The 13607-nt window shown below is 49.5% G+C and overlaps 1 protein-coding gene across 2 annotated transcripts; it reads right to left on the bottom strand.

Annotated features, from left to right (window-relative positions):
- Window positions 1-1143: 1143 nt before the first annotated feature.
- Window positions 1144-13510, bottom strand: LOC122943281 (rho GDP-dissociation inhibitor 2-like). Of its 2 annotated transcripts, none has more exons than XM_044300888.1 (6): window positions 13364-13510; window positions 6722-6905; window positions 5797-5880; window positions 5599-5675; window positions 3249-3312; window positions 1144-2295 (listed from the first exon to the last, which is right to left on the bottom strand). In XM_044300888.1, the coding sequence occupies exons 2-6, from the start codon at window positions 6897-6899 to the stop codon at window positions 2096-2098; spliced, it is 603 nt and encodes a 200-aa protein (XP_044156823.1). In that variant the 5' UTR covers window positions 6900-6905; window positions 13364-13510; the 3' UTR covers window positions 1144-2095. The 2 variants fall into 2 exon arrangements, with proteins under 2 accessions (XP_044156823.1, XP_044156824.1); XM_044300889.1 differs by having other exon boundaries at window positions 6722-6909; window positions 13365-13498.
- Window positions 13511-13607: the final 97 nt, after the last annotated feature.

Here is a 13607-nt window from a genome sequence, read left to right as displayed (position 1 = left end):
TAATTTGATTTATGTCATGATATTATTCTTTTTTGTTAGTTCCCATCCAGTCGGTCAGGGGTTTTCTATTGGTGACGCCATCTTTTTCTCTTCTAACCCTATACATGGCCATGTAGACAGTCTGCTCCCGGTTATCCGGGCAGCCTCTCCTCACTTGCACTATGCTCTTCCTTGCAGGCCGGACTTGATTACAGGCCACCTCTGCCCTCAGGATGCAGGACGATTCCTAGTCTTCTCCTCTGTGGTGCCCGGCTGAGGCTGCCCTACAAGGCCCTGTGGTGGTGCACCTATATGATTAGTGCCGCTCACCTCCACTGCTAGCTAACTACACGCAGGAAACTGCAGTGACTTCCGGCTCATGCTAGTGCTGTGGCTCTTCCTCTAACCACGAGACTCTGCCTGCACTTTCATTACCCCCCTGTGGGATCAGGGCCATAGATATTTCTCGCTGCGATCCTAGAGGTTACCCTGTGGACTCTGATAATGGCCCTTGACACCTTGCCCGTGGTTTGTGATCCCTTCCCTAGTGTTGGAGCGCTGCTTGTTATGTCACCGTTAACATCCTGCAACCACAATATACACACTCCTGACAACTAACATGGCCACCAACACGGTTTGTCACCCACCTTTTCATGCTCCTGAATGACAAATCAATACAGCAAACTGAGATCAGGGACCACTTCAAGCTCCAAGGGCCCCAATGCAATGACTGTAACATCCCCCCCCTCCTCTTGGCATTTATAATACTGGCGTCTTCTAATGTGGCAGAGGGGCGTCTGGGCACCAGGGTCCGGGTGTGGCTGCTACCCCTGCGCTTCTGTCATTGCACTTCAGGGGTCCAGGAGCCATAGGACCCCCCGGGGGATTATTTTCAGGAAGTTGGGGTGGTCATCACCAGGAGATTGCTCATACGCTGTAACAAGCTGTACCCTGGGAGGTCGTTAGCCTGTAGGTGTAAAATAGAATCTTTCCATTCATTGACAGCAAGCAGAGATCTTAACAAAATAATGAATAGATTAATAAAATGTAGAAAGCTGCAGGACGTCACATTCTTCAGTGGAGAAGCTTCGTCAGCCCTGGAACGGACCATATGACAATTCAGATTGGTCCACGGACAGAAATCATCGGTCACAGACGAGGGGCTGCTGGTGATCATTTATTACATTAATATGAGATAATCCCCATCATCCTCCTCCAGTATATAAGCTCTTCACCGTATACTCCAGGGCTCGTGTGCAAGCGGCAGGCGAAATCTAACACTGAGGCGAAGAAGCAGCGGATACATTGTAATTCATCTGTAATCTTTATAACAGGAGACATACGGCGCCATTCCTAAGGGAACGCCCCCAGCACCAGGATCCTCGGAGGACGGCACCCAGGAGGTATCTCCTCTGAGGGGGGGGGGGGGGGGGGGTGACAATCTCTCTGGTCTCCCCTAGGTGGCGCTCTCAGAATTTATTCCCTGACCGATCAGATACATTGTTATTTAGAGGGGGGAGGGGTCCATTCATCTGAAACGGGGACCATAGACCTACAACATAAGGACATCTAGGGGCACATGACACAGGAGATGACCTCACGGACCATCTAGGAATGTGCAGGCTGTCACTAGTGGGTGACTCCAGGTAACAGACGTTGGCCTGTCATCTCAGGTTCTGGGCTTTGCTGGGGGAAGGGGATGCAGGTACTTTCATGCAATATTTAAAGGGTGCCCACTGCTACAAGAAACAAACAGCAGGAATAATTTGGAGCATCTTCGTGGTAGACTTCATAAGACTCTGCTGCTCCGCTTCCTCAGTATACAGCGCTCCTCCTCTGCTCTTCCATTCAGACTTCTTAAATCCTCAGTTGCCTGTGGCCACCACTAGGTGGCGATCTCTGTACAGTTGCATAAGCTCCCATGGTTATGAACTGCAGCTAGCTCGCCCCCTGGTGGTGGCCACGGGCAGACAAGATTTTTAATATGTGTGTAGTGGAGCAGGAGACCCAGAGCATCATGAAGTGCACCAGGAAGCTACAGTGATCATCTGTTTGGCCGGTTTCCTCGGAGTACCACTGCAGCATTATATTCAGTGTGACGGTACAGTGCGGTATTTTATTCGTTCCACTCCTTGCGGATGGACAGGTTCCACTCCCAGGTTAGATGGTTGTGGTTGTCATCGTCGGTGAAGAGCGACTTGTTGTGATAGGTTCCTCGCGCCAACATTCCCTTCGGAGCTTCTTCTATGGGGGTCAAGAACTCATATTCTTCAGGTCGAGGGCCGTAGCTTCCCACCATAAACGTGGCTTTAGCAACTGAATGGAAGAAACAGTAGAGCTATTCACTGACAGGAAGAGCAGAACAAAGTGCAACAACTTCTGGCCTTAGAGTTCAGCAGTAAAGGTGGCGCAGTATGGGACAGGATGGGCACTGTATGTATGGGACAGGATGGGCACTGTATGTATGGGACAGGATGGGCACTGTATGTATGGGACAGGATGGGCGCTGTATAGGACAGGATGGGCACTGTATGTATGGGACAGGGTGGGCACTGTATGTATGGGTCAGGATGGGCACTGTATGTATGGGACAGGATGGGCACTGTATGTATGGGTCAGGATGGGCACTGTATGTATGGGACAGGCTGGGCACTGTATGTATGGGACAGGATGGGCACTGTATGTATGGGACAGGATGGGCACTGTATGTATGGGACAGGATGGGCACTGTATGTATGGGACAGGATGGGCACTGTATGTATGGGGCAGGGTGGGCACTGTATGTATGGGACAGGATGGGCACTGTATGTATGGGACAGGGTGGGCACTGTATGTATGGGACAGGATGGGCACTGTATGTATGGGACAGGATGGGCACTGTATGTATGGAACAGGATGGGCACTGTATGTATGGGGCAGGATGGGCACTGTATGTATGGGGCAGGATGGGCACTGTATGTATGGGACAGGATGGGCACTGTATGGGGCAGGATGGGCACTGTATGGGGCAGGATGGGCACTGTATGTATGGGACAAGATGGGCACTCTATGTATGGGACAGGATGGGCACTGTATGTATGGGGCAGGATGGGCACTGTATGTATGGGGCAGGATGGGCACTGTATGTATGGGACAGGATGGGCACTGTATGTATGGGACAGGATGGGCACTGTATGTATGGGACAGGATGGGCACTGTATGTATGGGACAGGATGGGCACTGTATGGCTGTATGGGATGAAAGTCTAATGATCTCAGGATCGGATTTACCTTTCACTCCGGCCCGGTATGTGTTCTGCACGTACTTCAGACCAGAGACTATCTCCTTATTTACCTGGAGGATGAAGAAGAGTTCACATGTTAAAAAATCTGTAGAATCTTCATTCAGAATTCTGCAGCTTCAGAGCTGAAATCTCCCAGCTTTCCTTACTGGTGCTGTATGTGCACAGAGCGTGTGCTGGTGATTTGCATTCTGGGATCTGTACATTTTTCTGCATTATTGGAGCTCAGCTTAACTATTAGGAGGCCTCTGCCCCAGAGCTTACTGTTTCCAATAACATTCAGCAGAATAGTGAGTGCAGCTCTGGAGTATAATACAGGATGTAACTCAGGATCAGTACAGGATAAGTAATGTAATGTATGTACAGTGACTGCACCAGCAGAACAGTGAGTGCAGCTCTGGAGTATAATACAGGATGTAACTCAGGATCAGTACAGGATAAGTAATGTATGTACCCAGTGACTGCACCAGCAGAATAGTGAGTGCAGCTCTGGAGTATAATACAGGATGTAACTCAGGATCAGTACAGGATAAGTAATGTATGTACACAGTGACTGCACCAGCAGAATAGTGAGTGCAGCTCTGGAGTATAATACAGGATGTAACTCAGGATCAGTACAGGATAAGTAATGTATGTACACAGTGACTGCACCAGCAGAATAGTGAGTGCAGCTCTGGAGTATAATACAGGATGTACTCAGGATCGGTACAGGATAAGTAATGTATGTACACAGTGACTGCACCAGCAGAATAGTGAGTGCAGCTCTGGAGTATAATACAGGATGTAACCCAGGATCAGTACAGGATAAGTAATGTATGTACACAGTGACTGCACCAGCAGAATAGTGAGCGCAGCTCTGGAGTATAATACAGGATGTAACTCAGGGTCAGTACAGGATAAGTAATGTATATACACAGTGACTGCACCAGCAGAATAGTGAGTGCAGCTCTGGAGTATAATACAGGATGTAACTCAGGATCAGTACAGGATAAGTAATGTATGAACACAGTGACTGCACCAGCAGAATAGTGAGTGCAGCTCTGGAGTATAATACAGGATGTAACTCAGGGTCAGTACAGGATAAGTAATGTATATACACAGTGACTGCACCAGCAGAATAGTGAGTGCAGCTCTGGAGTATAATACAGGATGTAACTCAGGATCAGTACAGGATAAGTAATGTATGAACACAATGACTGCACCAGCAGAATAGTGAGTGCAGCTCTGGAGTATAATACAGGATGTAACTCAGGATCAGTACAGGATAAGTAATGTATGTACACAGTGACTGCACCAGCAGAATAGTGAGTGCAGCTCTGGAGTATAATACAGGATGTAACTCAGGATCAGTACAGGATAAGTAATGTATGTACACAGTGACTGCACCAGCAGAATAGTGAGTGCAGCTCTGGAGTATAATACAGGATGTAACTCAGGATCAGTACAGGATAAGTAATGTATGTACACAGTGACTGCACCAGCAGAATAGTGAGTGCAGCTCTGGAGTATAATACAGGATGTACTCAGGATCGGTACAGGATAAGTAATGTATGTACACAGTGACTGCACCAGCAGAATAGTGAGTGCAGCTCTGGAGTATAATACAGGATGTAACCCAGGATCAGTACAGGATAAGTAATGTATGTACACAGTGACTGCACCAGCAGAATAGTGAGCGCAGCTCTGGAGTATAATACAGGATGTAACTCAGGGTCAGTACAGGATAAGTAATGTATATACACAGTGACTGCACCAGCAGAATAGTGAGTGCAGCTCTGGAGTATAATACAGGATGTAACTCAGGATCAGTACAGGATAAGTAATGTATGAACACAGTGACTGCACCAGCAGAATAGTGAGTGCAGCTCTGGAGTATAATACAGGATGTAACTCAGGGTCAGTACAGGATAAGTAATGTATATACACAGTGACTGCACCAGCAGAATAGTGAGTGCAGCTCTGGAGTATAATACAGGATGTAACTCAGGATCAGTACAGGATAAGTAATGTATGAACACAGTGACTGCACCAGCAGAATAGTGAGTGCAGCTCTGGAGTATAATACAGGATGTAACTCAGGATCAGTACAGGATAAGTAATGTATGTACACAGTGACTGCACCAGCAGAATAGTGAGTGCAGCTCTGGAGTATAATACAGGATGTAACTCAGGATCAGTACAGGATAAGTAATGTATGTACACAGTGACTGCACCAGCAGAATAGTGAGTGCAGCTCTGGAGTATAATACAGGATGTAACTCAGGGTCAGTACAGGATACGTAATGTGATATGGAGTATTATTATATAGCAGAGACCAGTCGTTGATGATGTTCACTTACTTTAAAGTGGATTTTCACTTTGTATTCTACTCCTTCTTTCAAAGCAAATGTTTCCTTTTTCAGGTTTATCAGGTCTCCTATGACAAAAGACATTGATATGACACTCCTCTCCTGAAATACTCTGTGCTGTTTCACTATAACAGAATTTCATTGGAGTACAGGAAAACCACAGAGAACATTCTGGTCCACATCACGTACCAGTCAGATCCATTGTAATGGGCCCGGGCGCGGCTGCGCAGACTAATGTGAGACGTGTTACAGTGACATTTGGAGCTGTTGGGTCTGTAAAATATAAAATATCGGTATAAGAAAGAGTAAGAGAAGATATGACACAATGTAATTATATCAGTGATGTCATCAGCAGGGGGCGGGGCTGTGACAACTTCAGACATGGTATACAGGCAGGTTGTCAGCAGTAATAGATAAACAGATGTTACTGTAGTAACTAAACGAACATCCATCCCTCTATTACTGCTGACATCCTGCCTGTATATCCTGTCGGAGAGGTTGTCACAGCCCCGCCCCCTGCTGATGACATCACTGGTATAATGACATGAAATCCACACTTCTTATCTTACATTGTATAGATGGCGGCACAGGTATATATTTGGTTTGTGATGTGCCCTGGTATCTGCTCCCCCCCCCCCCCCCCCCCAGTCTTGCAGTTGTGGCGTGCTGCAGTGAGGAGTTCAGCTCTGTGGCATCTGCTTCTTACAGGAACTGTTGTGTAACTTTCCATCTGCTATTTTTTAACCATTTCCTGATCGGTGCTGCTGCTCGTTGTGTTCTGAGTTTTCTCAAAAACCACTTCCTGCAGAACATCTCACACTCAGTGTGACAAGAGACCTGACTGCAGGGTAAGGCTGTGCTCAACCTGGATTATAATCCCAGAACTGCAGTGAAGACTGACACACAGGTGGATTAGGATGTTGCAGATTTCTGTGCTATGGAGAGCCGGGTGACTTCTCCTATGGGCTCAGTGGTGGCCATCATCCATACTTGAGACCCCCATCTGCTACTTGTAACGTAGTCCTGGAGAATCCAGCACTGGCTGGACCGACTATTAGAGGGGGACTGTTATATTTGGGGGGGGGGGGGGGAGGAGACCCCAGGAGTGCCGTACCTGTGACTACTGGCACTTCTCCCAGCAATGACTTCTTGTATTTGGCTAAGCTTTCGTCGTCCTTGTCCAGCTCCTGGATTTCCTGAAGTGACTTCTGAGGTGGAGGTTTGTAGTTCAGCTTTCCATCCAACTCATCGTCATCCTCCAGGTCATGGGCGACTGCCTCCTGCTCAGTCATCGTGATCTGCGGGGAAACAGGAAAGATCAGTGATCTAGGGCGCAGGATCACTAAGGCTTCCCTCACACCGAGGAGCAAGATCACTAGGGCTTCCCTCACACCGAAGAGCAAGATCACTAGGGCTTCCCTCACACCGAGAAGCAAGATCACTAGGGCTTCCCTCACACCGAGGAGCAAGATTACTAGATCACTAGGGCTTCCCTCACACCGAGGAGCAAGATCACTAGGGCTTCCCTCACACCGAGGAGCAAGATCACTAGGGCTTCCCTCACACCGAGAAGCAAGATCACTATGGCTTCCCTCATACCGAGGAGCAAGATCACTAGGGCTTCCCTCACACCGAGGAGCAAGATCACTAGGGCTTCCCTCACACAGAGGAGCAAGATTACTAGATCACTAGGGCTTCCCTCACACTGCGGAACAGGATCACTATGGCTTCCCTCACACCGAGAAGCAAGATCACTAGGGCTTCCCTCACACCGAGAAGCAAGATCACTATGGCTTCCCTCACACTGAGGAGCAAGATCACTATGGCTTCCCTCACACTGAGGAGCAAGATCACTAGGGCTTCCCTCACACTGAGGAGCAAGATCACTATGGCTTCCCTCACACCGAGGAGCAAGATCACTAGGGCTTCCCTCACACCGAGAAGCAAAATCACTATGGCTTCCCTCACACTGAGGAGCAAGATCACTAGGGCTTCCCTCACACCGAGGAGCAAGATCACTAGATCACTAGGGCTTCCCTCACACTGAGGAGCAAGATCACTATGGCTTCCCTCACACTGAGGAGCAAGATCACTAGGGCTTCCCTCACACGAGGAGCAAGATCACTAGATCACTAGGGCTTCCCTCACACCGAGGAGCAAGATCACTAGGGCTGCCCTCACACTGCGGAACAGGATCACTATGGCTTCCCTCACACTGAGGAGCAAGATCACTAGGGCTTCCCTCACACCAAGGAGCAAGATTACTAGATCACTAGGGCTTCCCTCACACCGAGGAGCAAGATCACTATGGCTTCCCTCACACCGAGGAGCAAGATCACTAGGACTTCCCTCACACCGAGGAGCAAGATTACTAGATCACTAGGGCTTCCCTCACACTGCGGAACAGGATCACTATGGCTTCCCTTACACTGAGGAGCAAGATCACTATGGCTTCCCTCACACTGAGGAGCAGGATCACTAGGGCTTCCCTCACACCGAGGAGCAAGATTACTAGATCACTAGGGCTTCCCTCACACCGAGGAGCAAGATCACTATGGCTTCCCTCACACTGAGGAGCAAGATCACTAGGGCTTCCCTCACACGAGGAGCAAGATCACTAGGGCTTCCCTCACACGAGGAGCAAGATCACTAGATCACTAGGGCTTCCCTCACACTGCGGAACAGGATCACTAGGGCTTCCCTCACACTGCGGAACAGGATCACTATGGCTTCCCTCACACTCCGGGACAGGATCACTATGGCTTCTCTCACATTAAGGAGCAAGATCACTGGCTTCCCTCACACAGAGGAGCAAGATCACTAGATCACTATGACTTCTCTCACATTAAGGAGCAAGATCACCATGACTTCCCTCACACTCCGGGACAGGATCGCTATGGCTTCCCTCACACCGAGGAGCAAGATCACTAGATCACTATGGCTTCCCTTAAACTGAGGAGCAAGATCACTATGGCTTCCCTCACACTCCGGGACAGGATCACTATGGCTTCCCTACACTGAGGAGCAAGATCACTAGATCACTATGGCTTCCCTCAAACTGAGGAGCAAGATCACTATGGCTTCCCTCACACTCGGGACAGGATCACTATGGCTTCCCTCACACTCCGGGACAGGATCACTATGGCTTCCCTCACACTCCGGGACAGGATCACTATGGCTTCCCTCAAACTGAGGAGCAATATCACTATAGTTTCCCTCATGCAGCAGAACAGGATCCCTATGGCTTGCTTGCACTGAGGACCAGGATGTATTTCGTGTGCGTTCCGTATTTTTTGCGGACCCAATGACTTGAATGGGGCCTTGGACCGTCTTTGTGGGCAATAATAGGACATGCACTACTTTTTTGCGGAACGGAAACAGAATGCACACAGAGTACCTTCCGTTGTTTTTGAAGTGACCCATTGAAGTGAATGGTTCCACATACGGTCCACAAAAAAACGGAATGGAAGCGGAAAAAAAATATGGTCGTGTGCGTGAGCCCTAAGGAGCAGAATCACCATGGCTTCCCTTACTCTGTGGCACAGGATCACCATGGTCTCTCTCACACTGAGGAGCAGGATCACTATGGCCTCCTTCATTCTGAGGCACAGGATCACTATGACCTCCTTCACTCTGAGGCTCAGGATCACTATGACCTCCTTCGCTCTGAGGCTCAGGATCACTATGACCTCCTAAACTCTGAGGCTCATGATCACTATGACCTCCTTCACTCTGAGGCTCAGGATCACTATGACCTCCTTCACTCTGAGGCTCAGGATCTCTATGACCTCCTTCAATCTGAGGTGCAGGATCACTATGACCTCCTTTACTCTGAGGCTCAGGATCTCTATGACCTCCTTCAATCTGAGGCGCAGGATCACTATGACTTCCTTCACTCTGAGGCTCAGGATCACTATGACCTCCTTCACTCTGAGGCTCAGGATCTCTATGACCTCCTTCAATCTGAGGCGCAGGATCACTATGACTTCCTTCGCTCTGAGGCTCAGGATCACTATGACCTCCTTCACTCTGAGGCTCAGGATCACCATGACCTCCTTCACTCCGAGGCTCAGGATCACCATGACCTCCTTCACTCTGAGGCTCAGGATCCCTAGGACCTCCTTCACTCTGAGGCTCAGGATCTCTATGACCTTTACTCTGAGGCTCAGGATCCCTATGACCTCCTTCACTCTGCAGTGCAGGATCACTATGACCTCCTTCACTCTGCAGTGCAGGATCACTATGACCTCCTTCACTCTGAGGCTCAGGATCACTATGACCTCCTTCGCTCTGAGGCTCAGGATCACTATGACCTCCTTCGCTCTGAGGCTCAGGATCACTATGACTTCCTTTACTCTGAGGCTTGGGATCACTATGACCTCCTTCACTCTGAGGCTCAGGATCACTATGACCTCCTTCACTCTGAGGCTCAGGATCTCTATGACCTCCTTCACTCTGAGGCTCAGGATCACTATGACTTCCTTTACTCTGAGGCTCGGGATCTCTATGACCTCCTTCCCTCTGAGGCTCAGGATTACTATGACTTCCTTTACTCTGAGGCTCAGGATCACTATGACCTCCTTCACTCTGAGGCTCAGGATCTCTATGACCTCCTTCAATCTGAGGTGCAGGATCACTATGACCTCCTTTACTCTGAGGCTCAGGATCTCTATGACCTCCTTCAATCTGAGGCGCAGGATTACTATGACTTCCTTCACTCTGAGGCTCAGGATCACTATGACCTCCTTCACTCTGAGGCTCAGGATCTCTATGACCTCCTTCAATCTGAGGCGCAGGATCACTATGACTTCCTTCGCTCTGAGGCTCAGGATCACTATGACCTCCTTCACTCTGAGGCTCAGGATCACCATGACCTCCTTCACTCCGAGGCTCAGGATCCCTATGACCTCCTTCACTCTGAGGCTCAGGATCCCTAGGACCTCCTTCACTCCGAGGCTCAGGATCCCTATGACCTCCTTCACTCTGAGGCTCAGGATCACCATGACCTCCTTCACTCCGAGGCTCAGGATCCCTATGACCTCCTTCACTCTGAGGCTCAGGATCCCTAGGACCTCCTTCACTCCGAGGCTCAGGATCCCTATGACCTCCTTCACTCTGAGGCTCAGGATCCCTAGGACCTCCTTCACTCTGAGGCTCAGGATCACTACGGCTTCCTGGATTTTTGTGTCTGAAAGAAGTCTAAACCTTAAAAGGAAATCTTGTGAGATATTTTTACAAGATTCCAGTGACCGACAATTGTGATGCTGCACCAGGAAGTCCCCCCACCATGGCAGCCTCGTTCTTCAGAGAGGGGGGATCATACTTCTGTCCTCTCCTGCCCCTGCAGTCACCGCTTTCTAGGAGCAGACAACATGGTCGTCGTGCCATACGCAGCACTCATCCCCCGCATTCTGGTGTGAAGCCATGCAGCTTGTCTGGGGTCCTGAGTGATCATATCTGCTTCATGTCAGTGGTCCGGCGGGGAGGATGAAGAACCGGAGACCCCACCAAAATAGATGTTTATGACGTATCCCCCAGGAGTGTCTCATCATTGAAGATCTGACACCCAGGGGCCTAGTAGAGAAGTAGGAGACCATGCACGATCCCCCCATTATAGGAACCCCAATGGATGTATCAAAATCTGTTGAGGGATTGTTACAATTTACATTTCATAACAATAGGACCGTGGTCCCCATGACAGCCGCCCCCATAGTCCACGGTTTGACCTCTGGTGTGGGATTGGCAGGAGGCACTGGGCCCGGTGGGGGAGCGTGGCCCTGCGTCCGCTGCCTCGTGAGCTGGGACTGTTCCCTTCTCTCTAATTAGCTGTGGTTGATCCTTTAAGTGGATCACGGAGATATGTGAGAATTACCCCACGTGGCCTGAACATCCCGCTGAGCCCACGACTCCATGATGATCTGATCTGCAGACACCAGGCGGCATTAAATCTATAATCTCATACCTGTGAATAGAATGCGAGCTACTGAAGCAACATTGTATCCGGTACCGATCCCTCCACTGATGAGTGACAGGAAGTGCAGGCCTCCTCACCACGGCATCGCCAATATTACACCCCCTCCTATAACTTTAGGGCTAGTGGTAGGAGTAACACCCCCCCCCCCCCCTCCTGACATCGCCCTGCACTAGAGCTGCGTACACTAGAGGACGGCCTCCATTATTACAGCTTACCCCTCTGGAAGACGACATCTCCCGCAGTGCAGCAGAGCTCCCTCCAAACACAGGGGGTTAAGTTCTGCAGCCGAATACTGTGACTGCAGCTCTGGGTGTGACTGGAGTATAAGGCATGGTGTAAAATGCAGCTCTGGGTGTGACTGGAGTATAAAGCATGGTGTAATGTGCAGCTCTGGGTGTGACTGGAATATAAAGCATGATGTAATGTGCAGCTCTGGGTGTGACTGGAGTATAAAGCATGGTGTAACGTGCAGCTCTGAATGTGACGAGTAGAAAAAAACACGGTGTAACGTCCAGCTCTGTGTGTGACTGGAGCATAAGGCGTGGTGTAACATGCAGCTCTGTGTGTGACTTGAGGATAAGCCATGATGTATCGTGCAGCTTTGGGTATGACTGGAGTATAAGGCATGGTGTAACGTGCAGCTATAGATGTGTCTGGAGTATAAGGCATGGTGTAATGTGCAGTTGTAGGTGTGACTGGAGTATAAGGCATTGTGTATCCAGCTCTGGGTGCACTAGAGTATAAGGCATGGTGTTATGTGCAGCTCCGGGTGTGACTGGAGTATAAGGCATGGTGTAACTTGCAGCTCTGAGTGTGACTGGAATATAAAGCATGGTGTAACATGCAGCTCTGTGTGTGACTGGTATAAGGCATGGTGTAATGTGCAGCTGTAGGTGTGACTGGAGTATAAGGCATAGTGTATATTCAGCTCTGGGTGCACTGGAGTATAAGGCATAGTGTTACGTGTAGCTCTGGGTGTGACTGGAGTATAAGGCATGGTGTAAGGTGCAGCTCTGAGTGTGACTGGAGTATACGGTATGGTGTAGCATGCAGCTCTGTGTGTGACGAGTATAAGGCATGGTGTAACATGCGGCTTTGCATGTGTCTAGAGTATAAGGCCTGATGTAACGTGCAACTCTGGGTGTGACTGGAATATAAAGCATAGTGTGACATGCAGCTCTGAGTGTGACTGGAGTATAAGGCATGGCGTAACATGCAGCTCTGGGTGTGACTGGAGTATAAAGCATGGTGTGACGTGCAGCTCTGGGTGTGACTGGAAAAAAAAGCATGGTGTAACCTGCAGCTCTGGTTGTGACTGGAGTATAAGGCATAGTGTAACATGCAGCTCTGGGTGTGACTGAAGTATAAGGCATGGTGTAATATGCAGCTCTGGGTGTAACTGAAGTATAAAGCATGGTGTAACGTGCAGCTCTGGGTGTGACTGAAGTATAAAGCATGGTGTAACGTGCAGCTCTGGGTGTAACTGAAGTATAAAGCATGGTGTAACGTGCAGCTCTGGGTGTGACTGAAGTATAAAGCATGGTGTAACCTGCAGCTCTGGGTGTGACTGGAGTATAGGCTGTGGTGTAACATGGGATCAGTACAAGGCAGTTAGTGCACAGTATGTCTCAGAGTAATACCCCCAGCATTGTGAGCAGCGGTGCTGACACCTGTGGTTCCTGCAGGCAGTGAGCAGCAGGTTGTCGGGCTCTGAGTCCTCGCCATACCCGAGACATGTTTACGCCTCACCCCCTCCGCTGACTTCTATGTTAAGCCTCTTACCAAGCCTCGGCCGCACCGCTCCGGATCCTTAATCTGCTCGCTGCGTCTGACGGTTCAGAAAGGGAAGGAGGAAGAAGAAGAAGAAGAAGAAGACGAAGACGACCTCCTCTCTGCAAAACCACCGCACAGGAAGCGCCTGTCACAACTCTGCACAATCATTACAAACCGCCACTGACGCCTGACTACACCGTGACATGATGGGGGGAGTAGTACTAGGGGACAGAATCACATGTTAGGGCTCATT

The sequence above is a fragment of the Bufo gargarizans genome, chromosome 7 (genome assembly GCF_014858855.1).
Source record: "Bufo gargarizans isolate SCDJY-AF-19 chromosome 7, ASM1485885v1, whole genome shotgun sequence".
NCBI lineage: Eukaryota > Metazoa > Chordata > Amphibia > Anura > Bufonidae > Bufo > Bufo gargarizans.
This window is presented reverse-complemented; position numbering and strand designations above follow the sequence as displayed.

What these genes read in the sequence shown, in the direction of transcription:
- LOC122943281 (XM_044300888.1), bottom strand. Translation starts at nt 6,899, where the DNA reads ATGACTGAGCAGGAGGCAGTCGCCCATGACCTGGAGGATGACGATGAG. An exon ending in AGAAGTGCCAGTAGTCACAG is followed by an intron (nt 5,881 to 6,721) that starts GTACGGCACTCC and finishes TATATTTTACAG; the next exon opens with ACCCAACAGCTCCAAATGTC. An exon ending in CATTACAATGGATCTGACTG is followed by an intron (nt 5,676 to 5,796) that starts GTACGTGATGTG and finishes CTTTTGTCATAG; the next exon opens with GAGACCTGATAAACCTGAAA.